The following is a 19986-nucleotide window of genomic DNA, read 5'->3' as shown; positions in this document are numbered from 1 at the left end:
CTGATTCAATTGAATAACTAGATCTGCAATTACTTGTAATCATTTCGCTACTATTACTAACAGGTCTCAAATCTACTCTGAAGGATCGTGGCCTAGAAAATTAGTGAGCAGTGGGAGCCTCCCAAGGTCTGAAATGTTTCACTAGAGTTTATTTTAGGCCTGTTTTGTCAAAGGAGCTTCCAGTTCCCCTCTTAAAAAAAAATTGTAGATGGGTCGCTGTGCTTGCTTCACTTCCTCCAGCCTTTTCGTGCGGTCCTTTTTACAGCTACACCCACAAAAAGAGGATATATCTGTTTAGAAGTCTCTGTGCCAATTAATTATTCCCTCCAACGCTTTATTCCTGGATTCTGTTTCAAGATGGAGTGAGAAGCACCTCCAACAAAACAACTGTAGTAAATACCCTCTTTTTTCTGTACAGTTGTTCTTGTGTCCTTTTAGTAAAATTTCTAAAAGGGAGAGAATGCAGATTAACCTGGGTAGAAACTATGGTGCAGATCTATCTAAACCTTGGTGTTGGAGAGTGGATGCCCTTTTACCCCTGGGACGAGAGGAAGAGAATATTTGGGTGGGAGTATTGCTAAGCTTTTAAAATTGATTTTATTTTTTTTCCCCAAAAATGTGATTTGTTTTCTTCTCCCATTAATTGTTTCCTATGAAGTTATCAATGAGGAGAATGTACCTTTTCCTAAAAGCTCAAGTTTCATGCTTCCCACCTGTACAAGGGGAAGTAAGGGGGAGATATAACCAATATTAAGACATAAAGCAATGGTTTCCACCATTATTTTTTCTTTCATTCCACTAGGCTCTTTCTGGCTAATGTGTTATTGTTAGCGGCAGAGGAAACTGCTGAAATTGTCTGGTTTTCTTTAGCCTTTCTGGCTGAGGCAAAGCCCTTTTTCTTTGCAAGTAAGGTTTTGTGCCTTTTTAAAGTGAGATCTGCTGATTTGGTGATTCAAAGTCGAGTACTTTCCAGTTGAGAGATATAGCAATATTTTCCTCAGAATAACAGCAAAACTTCAAAACCTGAATATTAAAAATTGTAGCTACAAGTAAATTAGGCCAAAGATGTGAATTACTATCACAAGGATTGCCCTTTTTTCCTTAATGGTTTTCAAATTAAGTTATTTAAAATTGGAGGGGCAAAGTAACAGGTTTATTTAGCTTTTGCTCTCCTCTTGTTATAGCTAAGCTGAGTTTAACTTGATATAAGTCAGAGTAATTTCTTATTTAAAATAAGTTATAAATCTATTTGACTTTGACTTTGTGTCAAAAGGGTGTAATTAAAATATTTCACTTACAATGTAGATTTTTGGGCAAAAATGTTAATTAAGGATTATCAAATGCTGGTTTTTGGTTTGTGTGGCAGAACAATCACTACAGAAAATGTTCTAAGACAATATGTCCTACATGTAGTAACAAAACCTTCAGATACTTGATTGTATCTTGCTAGCATATTTAGCATTACTCAATGGAAGTATTTGCTTTTTAGAAGAAACAAACAAACAAAAATATAGGTGTCTTCTTCCCAATTCACCCCTTATTTTGCAGTATTTTTTCTGACATAGCAAACTTTGGTCCCTTTCAGGCTAAAATTTCAAAGCTTAGGCCAGACTGAATTTTTAAGTTGGGTAGAATGTGATACAGGTGCTGTAAATATTAAACTACTGATGACTTTTGGGAGTAGCATTTCAAAAAAACACCCATGGGCAAGCAGAATATGTAACACTAATCAAGTAGTTCTAGAACTATTACAAATACTGTCCCTGAACTAGCTAATTGAAGAAAAATCTTGTTTAAAAATGGTTCTGGTTACAATGGGATATTGCCAACATTTAACAGGAGGACTCTGTCACTTTTGTGATCCTTAAGTTCTAACGCTACATATTTCACGTCTTTAATAAATTGGTATATGCTTTTAGTACTTTAGGAACAGACAAGTGCTGAGTGCATTGTTAATGAGCTTGCCACAGCCTGAAACTGCAACAGGAAAAAACACATCTTGGCACTTAAAAAAACCAACATGTGAAGCACTGTGGTAAAATCTAGGATCTTGCTATTTTTCTGTCTTCCACACCTAATGCCCCATCATCAATAACTTGGTATATCTGTAAAGACCAACAAATAAAATGACTTAGGTGTCCTCAGAAGACTTACTTGGAATGTCAGGGGGACATATACAGAAAACTTGTGTGGGTTCTGTGCTCTGACCAGCCAAAACTGGGCAGGTAAGTATGTTTGCTGTTGCTCAAAAGTGACTGCTCTGAACAGGTTTAACCTTGAGACCAGAAAAAAATCTCAGCCTCTCTATCCTGGGTGGTTTGCCTGTAAGAAATGATGAAATAAATGGGGAGCACTTGAAGGAAGGTCAGTTTTGGACATCGGAGGGTAGGCAAAGCAAACCGGCTGTGGACGGCAACCAGTAACGCCTGCTCAAGGTGGCTTTTGCAGGCTTTCAAGGTAAGAGAAATATCGTTGATAGAAACTTGTTAAAAGGAACATTGGAATTTCATGGGTAACTCCCATTCAGTGACTTTGCAAATGAATGTTACAGAAATGGTAATAAATGGCTTGAGACTTTCAAGTAGTATAATGGGGGCAAACTATCAGTGGATTTCAACCTACCTTAGAACCTTTCTTTCAAACAAATTGAAGTTTTTAAAGTAAATTTTATACTAATTACAGTAGTATTTCACTTAAATGTATTAGATAGGCTTAATTAAAATGTTCTCATGTAATATTAAGCAAGTAAACACGTTTGCAGTGATTTTATACGTGTGTATTTTTGTAACTCGAGTGGCATTTTGTAATGTGCTAAGTCTTATCCTATGGCAAGATTATGTTGCCAGAAAGGAAGTTCAGTCAAGTTTTTCACCTGCTGCTTTGTGGAAATAATGTAGGAGTCACTCTTTCGGTGCATTGGAGAGGAAATGAGGGAGAGCAGATTTTCTTCTCGCTTTGAGATAAGCCAGAAGTTCCCAATTGTTGAGGTCTGCTTTCCTAATGAAGCACCAACATCTGAGCCTAAAGCACCGAGCAGAGCAGGAGCTGAAAGGCTCTACTGGGATTATAACTGGAGACCTGTGCTGCCAGCGCTGGTGGGGGAGAGGTTTGTACTGGAAAGGTCAAGGACAGCTGAGCTGAAGTGGTAGGAAGAGTTAAAGCAAGTGTGAGAATACAATTAAGTAAAACCAGATTCTTTGAATAGAATCTTATGTAAAAATAGAAGCCTCACACTGATTTCATACACTACAGAATCAATTTTGCTGACTGCTTATATACTGTGCTTTATGCTGAAGTGAATGCAGAGCAGCATAAAACATGCTATTTTGTCTATATGCAGTTTCAAAATGAATTCTCTTACATTACCAGAAAACTTAGGTTGGCGATTCATGTGATTTTTATTTTGCAAATTGCAACATATCATTGTGACCAATGTTTATTAAGCTTTCTGCAGAAAAATAGGGAAATATGGAAAGTGAAGAAAAGCACTTTTCCAGGGGCAATATGTAATTGACAGGGATCAATTAAATAGTTACATTAGAACATGCCAGGAATCTTAAGTCAAACACTGTAGGTTGAGTCTGACAATAACTGACTGAGATTCTGAAGTGGCTCTAGATTTGCACTCGATTTGTGTGCTTGTATTAAATACAAGAATGTCCTTAAGAAAGCTTCTAAAATTAGACAGATGTGCAAACAGCTTGACAAAGGCTACTTTTAAATTATTTCCAGAATGCAGAAGAGGAGTTTTGTGCAAACAACTGCATGTTGTATAACAGGCTAACTCTAAGTTTTTCCTCATCGTTGGACAGTAGTGGCCTTGTAGATTTGTGTGTGTGCGTTTAGTTCTTGACTTTCTTGATTTCCCACCTAGCTTATAACACCTTTCTTGGAAGGCAAAGCATGAGGTTGAGTATTTGATACTTTCTCCCCTCTTGTATATTTGCCATCTGGTAAAATTGAAGGGTAGAAATGAGATATGACTGCAAGGATTAAGTAATAGCAGCAATAACATGGAATTGGAAAAAACCCAGCCTGTTGTGGCTTACTACAAGAGCTGTGTTACAGTCACATTTCCAGGAGAAGAAGAATAAGGTTACAGGAATATTGGTTATCTGCCTATACAGCTCCCAAGGCCCATGTACGTAGAGTTAGAATTCACAGTCAAAAGTTTACCTGAAGAGGAGGAGTATGGGCACTCTGTCCAAATAAAGTCAACCTGAAATTACCATTACGGAAAATTGAAGATACATTTTGCACTTATTTTTGCCATTCTTTGCTTGCACTCCTGCTTAAGAAGCAAGAGGTATCGTTTTTGTGAAGTTAAAAAAAGAAAACAGCCAAGTGCGAGCAGTATCATGCTCATCCAATATAGGAGAAATAAGAAGTGGGAGAGGAGTTGGAAACAGCGCAAGTAGCATACGGGGAAATGCAAGGACTCGTCTTTCTTACACTGCTGCCTAGTGGCTTATAGAAGATTAAAAAAGCAGCTTGGATGCCTTAGATTATCAAGAAAAACTGGTCACACAAAATACCCAGGAAAAAAATAAACAGTGAAGCAACTAGGGTCAGATGCAGAAACTAAAAACAACTTCTAAGCTAGTACTTCCAATCCCAAACATACTGTGATACTTACCAAGTGATACAACAGGTTGATATGAGTTACTACTTCTAATTTTACTCCTGTTTGACTTTTGTAGCAGTTACACTTTCTGTTGAACAGACGTGTAGAACTGGAGCTGCAGCAGCAAAGAGCCCCAACCTTATCCGCAGTGATTTAGTATCAGTGCCGGTTCTAAAGGCAATGGTCAAAAGTGGGTCCGAATAGAAAAGACCAAGGAAAAACAGTAATTGGAATTTCCCAGAATTAGTCTTGGATTTTCTATCTCGTTGATCTCCGTAGAAAGATAGATCTATAGTAGATGTTCTAAATGCTCTAATGTGGTTTCTCCTTCAAGCAAATCTGTGGAGGCACTGGTTTCATCCTACGGGCTGCACAAGCCATTGCTCTTCCTTAGGCTGCTGATGCCCAGCCACTGTGTGCTGGAGCCTGGGGGAATACTTGCAAAACTTCCTGTCCTCATCCCCCTTCTGCTGGGAGAGATGCTTCACCATTTGAAATTGAAACATAGCTGTGCTCTACAAAACAAGATTAAAAATTCTTAACTTCACTATTAATAACAGCAGTCTGCCTTATGCCGAGTCAGTTCTGTCTTGCTGTCTGTATTAAAAAGTGAAGAAAAGAATTTAAATGGGATTATAATTTAGATTGATCAAGATTTATTTTCTTCAGTAGAACAAACAAGAACAGATTTTGCCTATGGCTGCTATAATCCTCCATAAAACTTGGAGTTAGTGGTGGCCGTTATAACTGCAAATGCTCTTTTCTCAGCATCCTGGATATCCTGGCTACAACTCGACTATTCACTTCAGTTTGGTGTTTAAAGGACAAGTTCTGCTGTTCACCTGTTGTATATAATGAAAATCCTATTGTTTTCAGCACTTTATTGTAAATCTTGCTGTCGTAATTTTTCCGTGGAATGCTAACAAAGTAAATCTGTAACTGTTGTATTATCAGTTTAGATGACAAAACTCATTGTGTGGCAAGACAACATGTTCAAAAGTAATTTTTTCCCAAATTTTCAGGGGAGAGAAGAGGAGGCAGTAATTGGTAAGCAAACACCTTTCTCATTAGGTTCTCCAGAAACAATTGGTTGTAATGCAAACGAGTTTTCGCAACCAAAGAGAAAAGCGTTGTTTGTTTCTTCAGGAAGAGTTCTCAGGTTGCTCTGGATGATCTTTCAGTGTCAAAGGCTTTTTGCCAGCCCGGTCTCATTTTGTACCAGAATTCTCAAATGGAAGCTGACAGGTGTATTCTGAATCTCTGTAATTCCAGTTCCAGCACCATCCCAGACTGAACTACTGGTGTGCACAGATTACCAGTGACTACAGTTCCTCATTATTTGAGGCTGCATAATGTCAGCGTTGGGATCAGTGTGTTATGCCATTCAGACTTAGTGTTGGAATTAGTGCTGCAGTCCACAGACCCCACTCTCAATGTACATGTATCAAATGCTTACATGCCAGAAAACATTGGATAAACTCAGATTAAAACCTTTGTGTTCTAAGGGGATCAGCTGTTTTAACAAGTGCATGTGTGATTTTTAGAGAAAACAGGAATAGTGCTTCTAAGAAAGGAGGTAGCGAAGAGTTCAGGTGTTTTATTGTCCCACCTTTTGAGAGCTGCAGGGCAGGCGAAATTCTTGCCCTTCACAAATTTGTTACACACAGGAGTGGAATGCAGATATTTTCTTGTGCTGTTAGAACTGTGCAAGTCCTGAGGAGAATTTTAGTCTGACGCAAATAAAGAAGAGCGTGCGTGCACCATAGAGACTGAAAATAGATGAATTTGTTCTATGATAAATTGCTGTACATGTAGTGTAAGACTTCTGAGAACACTCCTGGGATGCAAGTGTAACTTCTGCTGAAACACAGACTCAGAGTAGCTGGACCCCTGACCTGGCTGCCTCATAACGTTAAACTAGTGATAGGTCATTATTTAGTTTTAAGTTTTTACTCTTATGCACAATGGAAATTAAATTGATAAAGTATCCTGAACAGGGCCCTGAAGCAATTCACCTCCTCAAGAGCTCGGCTGTGCAAATGGATGCGGGATCTCCAGATTCCCCGTCCCTTGAAGTTACTCCCTGTACGTGTCCCTAGAGGAGGTGGCCCAGCTGAGTGGCTCTTGCCCTGTTTAGAACTTTGCAGCCTGCTGTCAAACTGGCTTTCTCATGATGTGTCGCAGCTGTCAGTTAACTTAATTACTTAGAAATTTCTCCACAGATAAACTTGTGTTCTCTATCAGAATGTACCAATAACTGTTTTCTGGTAACTCTGCCGAGTTTCTGTGGAAACGGTCATTTCTAATAGAAGTACGTTTGTTATCCAGCACGTGAGCTGATCACCTCTGTCACATCTCAATATCGTGTCATCCTGACACTGGAGACTTTCCCACAACGCAGGAAATGAAACTGGTTTGTAATTCCCTTTAGTGCTCAGACCATGGAGCCTTCCCAAAATCCTCGGTGGATACCTGATGCTTTTCGTACAGTGATGTCTCAGTTTTCATGGATATTTTGTTCAGTGTCACCCGTGCCTTCGTGTTGACATCCATTTTGATTGCCTTCTCAACTAAATAGAGGATTTACTCTTGTTTTTGCACGTTGCTCTCCCTGGTGAATTCCTGCCTGTAAGATAGAGAACAGAGGCGAATAATTAAAGAGATTTCTTGGTGGTCAGCTCCGAGACTGTGAAAATGTAGGTGTGACAGTTATGTTAAACGTGTTTGTTTTTCAACAAATGTCTGCCTGCTGCCGCCTTAGTTTCACTTTCAAAAATGCTGTCTGTATTTCGAAAGATCTTTTACTAGTTAAATGAGCATGGTTCTTTTCATTTTAACATAGTTCAAATAATGGGTTAAGTAATAAGCACAGTTAAAGTTAGGAACCAGTTAAACTGACTGTCGAGTTTTAACAGAATGCAGAGTTGTAAAATGTGGGTTTCCCCTGTTAATCATTGTCATGGCTACTTGGAGGAAGAGCAGGTAAAACCTTTTGAGTCTCCTTTATACATTAAAATAGCTGGAAATCTTTTTGTTTCTCTAGTATGATGGGCTAAACAGATTTCTTAATATATTAGCTTGGAAAATAAGATATTAAATAACACTCATATGATTCAGTTATTATTTATATATTCTAAATAGTTTCATTTTTCTCCTTGTTAAGAAGAGAATTGAAGAATTAAAGTAGTTCATCTACATCTCGTTCATGTGCTTTATCTCAAGAGTTCTCCATTCGCTTCAGCTTTCCAAAATGTCATTGTATATATGGCCTAAACAGAAGTCACTAATAATTCCTGATCATATGGTGATGTATTTATTTACCATGTAGATAACCAAACCCCTGGTTCCTTAATTTATGAGGATATAGAATTAGATATAATTGGATTAAATTTCATTAGTTACTTACTATGTCATTAAATGTATTGTAGTTGTATTCCATTACATAGTGAGCTATGGAGAACCCTCCCAATTACATTATCATTTTTCTTAATGATCTGGGCAAGTATAATTAACCATTAAAAAATTGATTTACGTTCCTTGCTTGTCCCTAATTTCTGTGCTTCTATTAAATCCAGGGCGGTTTTGTGGTTTACAGCAGCACCCAACTGAGGGATATATGTGCAGTGCAGACAACTCTTAGATTTGATGCTCAGCATCTGAATTAAATCTCTTTTCTGTGACAGTTTTTCTCTTGTATGTAGACCAAGGAAACGCTTTAATGCAAGAAGAAACAAAATAGAGGTTTAAGACAATTCTACAGAAGTTGAGGAGGTGACAGAGTTTCCTGCCCATGAGCAGGTGCCTCTTGGTAGAGAAATCATGATTTTTGTGGCGAGGGAACAAATGCGTAATTACAATTGTATGGAAACAACTACAATTATTAGGAAACTAATAGGGTTTTTTTTTAATATGTGTGAAGAAGTAAAAATAGAGTTGGGTTGGATTTTATTTTTATCTTGTCAAACATGCTGCTGCTTTTTAGGAGCAGTAATCGGAAAATAAAAGATGCATTTAACTTCTCGGGTTTGAATTTTTTCCAAAACCTCTGCCTGTGTGTTTTAGCCTAACAAGGAATTATGTGCAAGGAAGGCTTATCTTAATAAACTTTAATTCTTATTTTGTGAAATCTTGCATTTTCAGGGCCACTAGGTGTCATTGCACACCCGGTCACCAGGCAAACACTGATGCATTCAAAGATGGGTCTCAAAGGCCGTGACTGGTACTGGGCAGGACTGGGTTACAAATGTGTGTCTCTTGTTGTGTACCTGACTACCCAGGTTTTTGAGGGATGAACACTTTTTACTCATTGTTCTCTTTATTTAAATTTTGCATCATCTATTCTTGTTCCAGAGGCCATTTTATCACATGTATATTCAGTTTCATGTCTTCACCTTCTAATACATGACCATGTAATTTACGAAATATAATCTGTGTTTTGATAGATTTCCTGTGACTCTGTCCTAAGCATAAAAAGCTGATAGGGTCTAATCATAGTATCTGTAAAATAAACAGTCCTTGTTGTTGTCTCAATATGAGGTCACCCCTCAGTCTCCTCTTCTCCAGCTCCAGAGCCCCAGCTCCCTCAGCCTTTCCTCATACGGGAGATGCTCCACTCCCTCCAGCATCTTGGTGGCTGCGCTGGACTCTCTCCAGCAGTTCCCTGTCCTTCTGGAGCTGAGGGGCCACAACTGGACACAATATTCCAGGTGTGGTCTCCCCAGGGCAGAGCAGAGGGGCAGGAGAACCTCTCTGACCTACTGACCACCCCCTTCTAACCCACCCCAGGTACCATTGGCCTTCCTGGCCACAAGGGCCCAGTGCTGGCTCATGGTCACCCTGCTGTCCCCAGGACCCCAGGTCCCTTTCCCCTACACTGCTCTCTAACAGGTCATTCCCCAATGAATGAAGCCAAAAGCTGAAAGAATGTTTTTATGTTTCAAAAAAAGATTTCTTAGTTATATGACTTACGAGTCCATTTCACCCATCAGATGTGATTTTATGGACCTTCTGTTTTTGAAAGAACCCTCCAATGACTGCAATCCTGATGGAGCTGCCCTAAGTCTGTCACCTGCTACACAACCCAGAGAGGATGCTTTATTCTCTTCTGCTTTATTTTAGGCTGGGGAAGTATATTTTGAATCTTTAGAGAAATGAAAAAATGTTTAGACCTGAATACTGGCTTCAGAAGAGGTGCTGTTGGTCACGGCCATCACCGCCATGCACTCCTGGCAGGAAATCTCTGTTCATTTTGAGCTTTGTTTTCCCAAATACATTGCTACTTTAAATAGTCAGTTTTGATTACTGCATTATTTTGTTCCTTTTTACAACTCTTCCCGCTCCTCCAAAGAAGAAATTCTACATGTATATAAACAAACTTTTCTTTTCCAAGGGGGAAGTTGAACAGATCTCAATGATGAAGCCGAAGGGGCAGACGGAGCACGACGAAGGCATGCTGGAGTACTTGGAAGACTTAATAGGATCTGCACGACTCAAAGAGCCCATCCAGACTCTGTGCCGCAGAACTGAGCTGTTAAACGAACAGAGGGGAGAGAAGGTGAGCGGGGAGAGTTTGTTTGAATTATAAATATGAAATATGCAACGTTTCATTATTGGATTTTTTAGAAAAACTGTTAACATAAAGACTTAGTTAAAAGTTGGCAATCTACAACTACAGAGAAATGTTGAGTTCTCTTTATTGCATCTGCTGTTCGGATTTTAAAAGCAACGTGCAGTCAGCACTTGCCCTTCTTTAAACACAATGTGGTTGGCTTTTGATTCCCAAATGTTCGAATGCTTGAGTTGAAACACAGGATTTTACCTGCGGAACACTGATTATATCCACGTGCATTAAATGCTTCTCAGGCTGAACAGAGAAACAGGTTATCCTTATCAGAATACATCACGTAGGACTTTTTATCTGCAAATAGGAGAAGCAGCGGGGAAAGCTTTCACATGTGAAGAAAAGGAGAGAGTATTGGTGAGGTGGTGTTCACACAGCTGGATGAGGAGCCTTCAAAATGTAGAAAATTAGATACTTCAGCCATGTAGATCTACTCCAGCACTTGCTTTCATACCAATTTATTTATGCACTGAGTTTCAAAAGTACCAAATAATATCCAAGTTCTTTTTACTTGGTAAATCCTAATATTTTGCAGACTTATTTTAAAGGCTGGGAAGGAAAGCAGATGATGTGTAGCTGCAGGAATTAACATAAAAGGGCTTAGTCTAAAGGTTGAAATATAGAAAATAACGTACCTGGACTGTCTGTACCTAACTCCTCTATTTCTCACCTGTGTTTTCCTTGATTTGCCTGAGCTGTTCCCATTATCTGTAGGATCCTGGTTTAGTTTTAAATTACTGTTTGAATTGCCCTAAAGTTCCAGTCTGTACTGTAGAAATGGTGATGTGTAAATTCAGGAAGCTCAGAGCACTCAATTGCCTTGGAGGGTTAATTGTCGAACACGGAGGGCACGTGGGCTGCAAAGCGCCTGGGGTTTTTCTCCTCATGTGCTCTTGGTGGTAAAGTCCGATCTGACTCTGGTTTGTCCAGTTAAATAGAGTGAAAATGGTGGAAAAAGAAAAGGATGCCTTGGAAGGGGACAAGAACGCGGCCATCGAATTTCTCTGTTTGGAAAACAAGATGTTTAAAGAAAAGAATTGCATCTGTCAATACTACATGTGAGTACTTCTCCAAAGGTTGGGTTGGGCCTTAATGTGGGAGTTGTGGTGTTCAACTGGTTTCATAGCTCTAGCTGCAAGTATTTTGCTTTCCTTATCAGTTGTATCAGTCTTTCTAAAGTAGTTAAATGGAACGTGGCTGGGGATTTTTTCAAATGATGAAGTTAAATCTTTTAAAATGGAGACCATTTCCATAAAAACCTTAAAACTAACAACAAATCACCACCACCACCAAAAACTTCAACTGAAAAAGTAGATCACTTGAAGACTATTTTCATCTGAAGTCTCTAAATAGTTTGATTTCCCTGCTGTTTTCTATTAAAATGGACAGGTCACTCAATAATGGGTATTAGGATTTAATACTTCATCACTTTGTTACACTTAAGATGGGAAATATATATTCATAATGAATATTAGCTCTATGGAAAAACGTGAAGGTTTGGGTTTTGTTTTCTAGCCATGACCTCAAGAAACGAATTAATGATTTGGAAATGCAGAAAGACAAGATTAACGAGGAAACAAAAGATGTTAATGAGAAGAGCAGTAAACTCTCAGAGGACGTGACAATCAAGAACAAAGCTTTAAAAGAAATTGAAAAGTAAGTACTTTAGGTATAGACTCGTGAGCTGAGAGTGCTGTGGTTTATATGTGCTGCATATGTGATATTAGGATTTTCAGAAAAAGCTGTGAATATAGTAAGTATTGGATGTTGTTTTTCATAAAAGCCGAGTAGTATTGGTTTAAATTCCTAATGCTTATTGAGCCAAGATCTACTGATGTTATTTTTATAGGGTATGGAATACATTATTCTTTCTTTTTTCCCTTTAGGAAAATCACTAAAATCACCAAGCTCATAGAGGAAAATAAAGAAAAATTCACTCAGTTGGATTTGCAAGACATTAAAGTGAGGGAAAATCTCAAAAATGCCAAAAGCAAAGCTAAAAAACTGGAGAAGCAGCTTGAAAAGGACAAAGAAAAGGTAGCGTGAGCTGCAACTCGATTTACTCACAGGAATGTATTTGATTGTTCTGGGTGAGAACGTCTTTGCGGAGCTGGGGTAAAATAGCAAAGGGCACCAGTTTGCACTTTGTGCCACAAAGAAGAGGGGAAAATACGCTTTGAATTTTTTTAATCAGATATTTCATGTCATTTATATCAAGTAGGGGCTTTGTTTGCACATCTTTTACTGAAGAAATGCGTTATTCTCTCTTAAATTCCTCGCACACCTCGCTGTGGGAGCCCGGGCAGCAGCACCTAAAGGCCAAGTCAGGAGCCTTCCTGTCGCTCCTCGGCTCTGCTGGGGGGGCTCGTGGCTTGGGAAGCACCTTTTTCTCATGTTTGTTGAGATTACAGGAATATCGCCTGTTCTCACAGTTGCTGCCTTTTCAAACCAGTTTTCTTTCCTATTTGCCTAGTTAATTTAATGGATCTATTTTACCAAGCTGGTTGTCGCCAGCTGTTGTAGATCTTAAATCACTCTTTGGATCAAGAGTGGCCTTCTGGAAGTAGGTATTGAAGAATTAAACCTTATTTGATTCAAAGACTTGAGTTCTTCCATGTAAAGCTACGTTCTTTCGCCGCTAGGGCTTGTTTCTCACTGGAACTGAACAAGCCTTGCCAATATAATAAATCCCTGGCCTCCTGCTAGAGCCACAGTGCAGCTAATTCTGCAGAAACACATGAGCTTCGTTAGTGCTTACGCTTCATTTGGCTTCCACACAGCGCTCGAAAAGCAGGGTTTCAAAATAAGGCCAAACTGGTTTGTTTCAGTGGGAAAGTTAAAAGTCTTTTCCTCGTGTAGGTAGAAGAATTGAAAAACGTACCTTCTGCTAGTGAAAAAGCCATCAGCGAAGCCACATCTAAGAAAGAGCTGCTTGAAAAGACAAAGGAGAAAGAAGAGGAGAAACTCAAGCAGGTTATGGAGAGCCTTAAGGAGGAAACACAAGGACTTCAGGGAGAAAAACAGGTTTGAACTGTTTTGACTCAGTATACTTCGGTGTAGCTTTACACTTAGCAATGAAACAGTTACAAGATAGTCATAAAATGCTGTTTGATATGACAAATACACTGTTTCATGTGTTACTGCAACAGAACCCAACTGGGAAGTTAATTTTGCATTTATAATCCAAGCTAAGTCATGTGTCATCAAGTATATCATTCCCTACACTTCCTTTATTTGAACACGCTTTCATTTTCTTCTGTCCAAATGTTTGAGTCAATCTGTTGCTGAAGTAAATAACCAGATTTTGAAAGGTTGTGTCCCAAGGCTTTCACAGAGCTGTAATGTGTCTGTGCATTAGCTCCGGTAACACTTGGTTCCTGCTCTTGAGCTGAGCTCTCCCATCACTGAGGCTGGAAATTTATCCTGGAAATTTGGGGGTTATTTTCAGCTGCTCCCAACTTGAAGTTGAGAAAAAGCTTGGATGGATATGGTCTATGATAATTCCCTGGTTTTTTATAATTATGAAAAATGCCTTATTTCCATACAGAATATGTTAATAAATGAAGAAATGCGTGTTTTTCTAGACAACAGGACTGTTTTCTTGTGACAGAAGAGCCACTAAAGGACCGTGCCCATTTCCACTTCTTATTTCACACAGTGCAGTTGATGTAATAAACCCCCAGCTGTCTGGTTTTAGTTGGAACATTGTCCGTTTTTGCAGAGCAAAGAGCTTGAGCTTATGGAGTTCAGTAAAATGGTGAACGAAGCGCGTTCCAGGATGGACGTGGCGCAGTCGGAGCTCGACATCTACCTCAGCCGGCACAACTCCGCCGTGGCGCAGCTAAACCAGGCCAAGGAGGCGCTGGTGACCACTTCCGAAACTCTGAGGGAAAGGAAAGCTGCCATCAAAGACATACGGACAAAATTACCCGAAGCTGAACAGGAATTGAAGGAGGTGAGACTTGATTTTTGTGTATTCCTTGAATTACAACACAGTGTTGCAGCACACAAACCACTCTTCTATTGGCAATAATCGTGGTGAAAATAAATGAAAAGCTGTCTCGAGCAAAATAACATTTAAAACCTATATCCTAATACTCAGTTAATGGGCAAAGTATTTCCTTTCAAACTTGAGGTTAAGCAAATGTTAACATTAAGCACTGAAATTAAATCCTTCTTATCCCTGCAAGGGAGGTGGTTTAATTATCATAACGAGACACGTTAAAATAAATAAATAGCTGTGTTTCTAAGCCTTCTTTGCACTTCACCTCCTGCTCCTCTCTCATTCATCAAAGAAAAAATATCCCGCTATGTTGTTCAAAGTCTGATTAGTGAATTCATAAGCTGTCTATTTGTATCAAAGTGCACTGAATACAAGCCAAAGTATCCAAACATCAGCCTTTCTTCTGCTGAACGTTTGCTAAATCTGCTTTTCAGTGGCTGGTTTCAGTGTCTACACAATCACGGACCTGAGACTCCCTGAATGCCGTAGTTTTTGTGAGGCTAAGATGATGTCTGTCTTTTCACCGTTAGAAAGAGAACGCGCTTGAGAAGCTGGGAAGAGAAGAATCAAACACTAAGAATCTTGTTCAAAATCTGCGTCGAAAAGTAGAAGAAGCCAAAAGCTCGTTAGCGCTGAGTCGCAGTCGGGGAAAAGTGCTTCAGGCTCTGCTGCAGCAGAAGAAATCCGGAAATATTCCTGGACTCTATGGGAGACTGGTAAATTTTAAAAGCCTATTATACCTTTAGTCTGAAACTTTATAGGAACTGAGTGGTGTTTCTGTAATGGAGTGAAAGGTGGAGTTCCTCACTTTCCTGGGAATTTGGACAGCAGGGCTGCAAATCCCAAGGAGTAGTTATAAACTGAAAAGAGATTGAGGTTCCTCTACTCAGCGCTAAGGAAAGGCAATGGCTGTGGGAAAGGGATTCGGATTCCCTTGGAGGTTAGGAGCGTATATTAATATATGCTGGACAAGTACCACGGAGCAGAGCTTTACAATCAGTCGGTGACCGCACGCTCGGCAGAGCTGCCGCGAAACTTCTTCAAACATCTTACAACTTGTCTGAAACAATGCGGAGCCGTACACATTTTTGCTTTAAAATGTATGAAATTGGGCGATCTCTGCTGTTTGTTTCCTCTTGTTTTACTTGCAAACGTGTCCAATCAAAACGAGCAAGATGGTTGTTTCAGAAGACCAAGGAAAGCCGTGTCATAGCAAAATGTTGAGGGTTATCAGTTCTTGCCAAGCAGAGTTGATGTAAAGTTCTGAAAACTTGCAGCTGAGGTGGACTTATGCTTTGCTTTTCTTTCACTAGCATCGAACAATACATGCACATCAGTGTAAATGTAAAAGTGCTACTTCTGCATTCTGCAATTTTCCCTTTATTTCCTCACCTGCTCATCCAAGGAGAAGTATCTCTGCCTCAGAAAACTCGGTTTATTTAGTGTATGCTTATTTAAAATAGATTTTTGTATAGACTTATTAAGAAAGAGCAGCGGACCACTGTCTAGTAGAGCTGGTGTGTGTTTCGCCTCGTGCTCCGTTATCACTCACTGCAGAGAGAAGCACAAGGTTCATCTGTTGGGGGATAACCCACACGCTGCTTTATCTGCAGAGACACACAACTTTGCAAAGGTGGCGAATATGCCTGTTGTCCTGTTCCCTTTCTCAGCTCAGTGCAGGATGACACACACAAGTACGGGGCTTGCAGGGTCCTGCTTGGCTGACCTGTGGTAAAACCACATGCTGAACACGTTCAATGATTTTGCCAGGCCTTGCTAAAATGCTGGCATGTAACATAGAATATTTGTCTGCAGAAAATAAACCAGTTCTACCATGCTGTTCTACCAGAAGCACTGTTTTTGAAGCTCTTCTACTGTAAGAACAAGTACATTAGAAATACAGAACTAGCAGTGCAGAGGAAGACAGGTTTGGTATTTTACAAACTGATTAAGTTCTTTCATCCTATTTCACTTTGTGTGAAGTTTTCATTATTTATTTCTTAATACCAAGACAAAGCATTGACGTGAGCTAATGGGTGCACTTCTGCCTCTCCCTCCTGAATCCTTAGGGAGATTTGGGAGCCATCAGTGAGAAGTACGATGCTGCTATTTCGTCCTGTTGCGGGGCCTTGGACAGCATCGTCGTTGATACCATCGATACTGCGCAGAAATGCGTGAACTTCTTGAAGGCGGGAGGAGTCGGAGTCGCCACGTTTATAGCCCTGGACAAAGTAAGTACGAGCACGCCCGCAAAACAAATTGTTGATTTGCCCTAATGTCCACAGTATTAATACTGTAGGTGTATAACATAATAATATGAATGTGCATTTTACATTAATAATTACACTGTATATGTATTAATACAGGTAAAGCTAAAATCTAAAACGTTTTAATAGACTGATGGTACCTTAGAATATTCTACTAGCAAATGATGTTTACTTACAGTGAATTACAAGGCTTGTTAGATACCTGTATGTGTACAACAAAGGTTCAGTGTGTCTTTTGTATTTTTATATTTGCAAATTTAATAATCCAAGTAAACTATGAAAGGGAACAGCGAGATTTTAATTATACTGAAGTAAGTAGGATCCCCAAGGTAGCTTTACTGGTAATTGCAGTATGATTGCGTTTGCTTTAAAGCCTTAACACTTTAGAAAAATGAAATGACCTCATAATTTATCCTAAGGAAACTCTCATGTGTGTGTGTATATATATATTCTTTTTTTTTTAATGCAGATGACTGCATGGGAACAAAAAATTAAAAAAATCCAAACTCCTGAAAATATTCCTCGGTTGTTCGATCTGGTGAAAGTAGAAGACGAGAAGGTTCGCCTGGCGTTCTATTTCGCCTTGCGGGATACCCTGGTAGCCAATGACTTGGAAGAAGCCACCAGAGTAGCGTTCCAGTACGATCAGAGGTGGAGGGTGGTAACACTGAAGGGACAAGTCATTGAAAAGTCAGGTATTGGAATGCAAACTTACTGTTATATTTTAAGCGCTTTGTAGATAATATCTAAGCACAATTAGCTCGCTGATTTCATTTCTCTTCCTTTAGGAACAATGACTGGTGGTGGGGGTAAAGTAATGACGGGCAGAATGGGTTCCTCAGTCGTAATGGATATTTCGGAAGAAGAGGTTAGTACATAATCTTAATGAAAAGTGGAATTTCATCGGAGTTCCTTATGTTTTGGGAGTTCGTTCACATGTGCTATGTCCTTTTAAGTCAGCGTGACTAGTTAACAGTCTGCTGCAAGATACATTAACAACGTAAAGCTAAAGTTCACTGCGTTAGCTTGGGTCTGTTCCTTTTAAATGCATCGGGTCACAGCCCAGCTATCATATTATTTGATTTTTAGTCTCCTAGTGCTGCCTTTGATGGCTTGGGAACAGATTCCAGGTAGGGCTGAGAATGTGGAAGACGCGGATCGTAAGGAGCCGCTGAGCTGCAGAGCAGCGATTGGAAACGATGCACAGCGGGACGCAGACGGATCTTGTTCAGGAAGGAGTGCCGAGCCAAGCAGAGCAGAGCGCTAAGCTGGGCTGAGGCCTTTATTAGTCAGTGACAAATTATAGGATTTACTGATACGGACCTGGACTAAGATGTTACATATGATGTTTTTCCAGTGATGGTTGTTAAAAACACACCACACTGATGTTCTCTTTGTTTCAGTTACATTCCCGCTCATTCACAGACCAGGCCCAAGGACATTCACACATCATACATATGGGGGTGGTTTTCCGACCTGAGATATTCTCACTGGGCTATCACTTCTTAAACTCATAAAACCCATACTTCTGTATAAGCTGTCCAAGGCCCTTTAGCTGGAACTGCTGTTCCCACAAGCAGTACACACAAACAGAGACAGGTTTGCTCCTTTGTTTGATGTCCTTGGAAAAGTGGCAGCTTTCCTTCAGATTCAAAGTTCAAGAATACTTTGGAATATCCAGATACAGCTTGCTTTTTTTCCTGAATTCTGTAGTCTGTAATTGTATTGAATGCAGGTGTAACCTGTGTCCTTTTTGCCTGGTATCTGCTGATCAACTCTCAAGGTGTTAATACCACTTCAAGACAAGCTCCTCTGTGTAACTGTGTAGTAAACCACGGCTCCCGACATCAGTCCTCTCCCTACGGGACAACCATTTCTTTACAAATGAGCCAACGCGAAGGTTGGATATTTGCTGAGCACTGAGGACACAGAACAGTACATTAGTATTGTTCAGGTGAAAATTCCTTCTGCACTTGAGGGTGAATTGCAAGGCTTGGTCGCTTGACCGGTTACTACAAGGAGAAGCTTCTCTTCCTAACACGGTTACCACAAAAAAACAACAAGCATCAAATCTTCACTATAGTAAAAACGGCTTCTGCCTTCACTACTCTGACTTAAGCCTTTCAAGCTTGAACTATTTTATTTCCTTAAAAAAACTTCTCCATTATGAGCTATTTTGACAGGAATTCTTCAGCTTGCTTTTTCTTGTGTTTTCTCCTCTTGTTTTTCACCATTACAGTTGATATTTCCAGCAGTCAGCTTCCACATTCTGTCCAGCTATAGCAAATGTCCAAGTTTTCACTCCACTTTCTTCCCGTGTTTTTAGAGATCACTGTCAAACACATGAATGAGATCTTGCTTTGCTTTGTAGCGGCGACATTAAACAAATGATTGTGTCTCCTTTTTGTGCAGGTCAATAAAATGGAATCGCAGCTGCAGAAGGATTCTAAGAGAGTAGTGCAGTATGAACAGGAGAAATCCGAACTCGAAGAAGCTGTAAGAACCCTGCAACAAGGTGTTCGGGAGATGAGAAATACTCTGGAGAAGTACACAGCGAGTATCCAGGTGAACAAGTTGATTATTGAGGCGATCTCTGGCTTTTCCATGAACACACAGGGGGATAATTCCTTAGTCTCAGCTTAACGTCGTCCTTGTTAATGACAATGATCTTTTTGAAGTGCAGGATTCTAACACGAGTGTGTTTTCTGCAGAGTTTAGCTGAACAAGAAATTAATCTCCAAACCCAAATTAAGGAACTTGAAGCAAACGTAATTGCTACCGCACCGGACAAAAACAAACAGAAGGAACTGGAAAAAACCCTTGCCGGTTATAAAAAAGGTATGATTTGTGGAGAGGGGATTCTAGATAGAAACTGTAGTCACATCCATTTACTAACACCGGAATGAACGGTGACGGCTTTGTTCTTTCAGCTTCCAACGCGGTTCTGTATCTTGGGTTGGAAACTCTTTTCTGCCAGGGGGGATAAAAGGTGCTTCAGGAGATTAGAGAGTGAAAAGCTGCTATTTTTTTTGTGATTGTTCAAGCTCATGTTTCAGTCAACCTAAAGTAAAAACATTGTTTTAGTGGGTTTTTTGTTCAGGTAGATTTTTGTGGCTGTAAGAATTGTTAATGTGGAGGGTAATGATATTAAAATCAAGTGACGGCTTTTGCTGTGCTCTAACTGGGCTGCTACGTGACTCTGGAAAACCAATACCCTGTGTTCTGGTGCGGGTGCTCTGGGCCCCAGTTCTTTTGGGAAAGATGTTTGAAAACTTGAATAACAGTTTCTCTGAAGTAACTGATAGCGCAGTAATGTAAACCCCGGGTGCTTCTTTGTATTTCTTGCTCCGGGCGTGAAATAAGCACAGGGAAACATCATTGCCTTCCCCCACAATTCTGCTGTGGGTTCTCTCTCTTTCTTTGAACAGTATGGATGCTTTAATTCCTTGCTCACACTAATATTAAGATGGTT

At 39.8% G+C, this 19986-nt stretch overlaps 1 protein-coding gene across 4 annotated transcripts in view; it reads left to right on the top strand.

Moving 5' to 3' along the window:
* Positions 1 to 19986, top strand: part of SMC4 (structural maintenance of chromosomes 4) — a 32986-nt gene that overhangs the window by 7300 nt on the left and 5700 nt on the right. For all 4 annotated transcript variants that reach the window (XM_065844990.2, XM_065844988.2, XM_065844989.2 and 1 more), the window contains exons 6-17: positions 10014 to 10178; positions 11175 to 11302; positions 11760 to 11900; positions 12131 to 12281; positions 13104 to 13268; positions 13966 to 14199; positions 14778 to 14963; positions 16317 to 16478; positions 16984 to 17209; positions 17303 to 17382; positions 18927 to 19079; positions 19226 to 19352. In XM_065844990.2, coding sequence (XP_065701062.1) covers positions 10014 to 10178; positions 11175 to 11302; positions 11760 to 11900; positions 12131 to 12281; positions 13104 to 13268; positions 13966 to 14199; positions 14778 to 14963; positions 16317 to 16478; positions 16984 to 17209; positions 17303 to 17382; positions 18927 to 19079; positions 19226 to 19352 — 1918 coding nt within the window. The remainder of the gene's footprint in view (positions 1 to 10013; positions 10179 to 11174; positions 11303 to 11759; positions 11901 to 12130; positions 12282 to 13103; positions 13269 to 13965; positions 14200 to 14777; positions 14964 to 16316; positions 16479 to 16983; positions 17210 to 17302; positions 17383 to 18926; positions 19080 to 19225; positions 19353 to 19986) is intronic.

Source organism: Patagioenas fasciata, chromosome 9 (genome assembly GCF_037038585.1).
Source record: "Patagioenas fasciata isolate bPatFas1 chromosome 9, bPatFas1.hap1, whole genome shotgun sequence".
In the NCBI taxonomy this organism is placed as follows: domain Eukaryota; kingdom Metazoa; phylum Chordata; class Aves; order Columbiformes; family Columbidae; genus Patagioenas; species Patagioenas fasciata.
The sequence above is the reverse complement of the archived record's forward strand: the minus strand, read 5'-3'. Positions and strand labels throughout refer to the sequence as shown.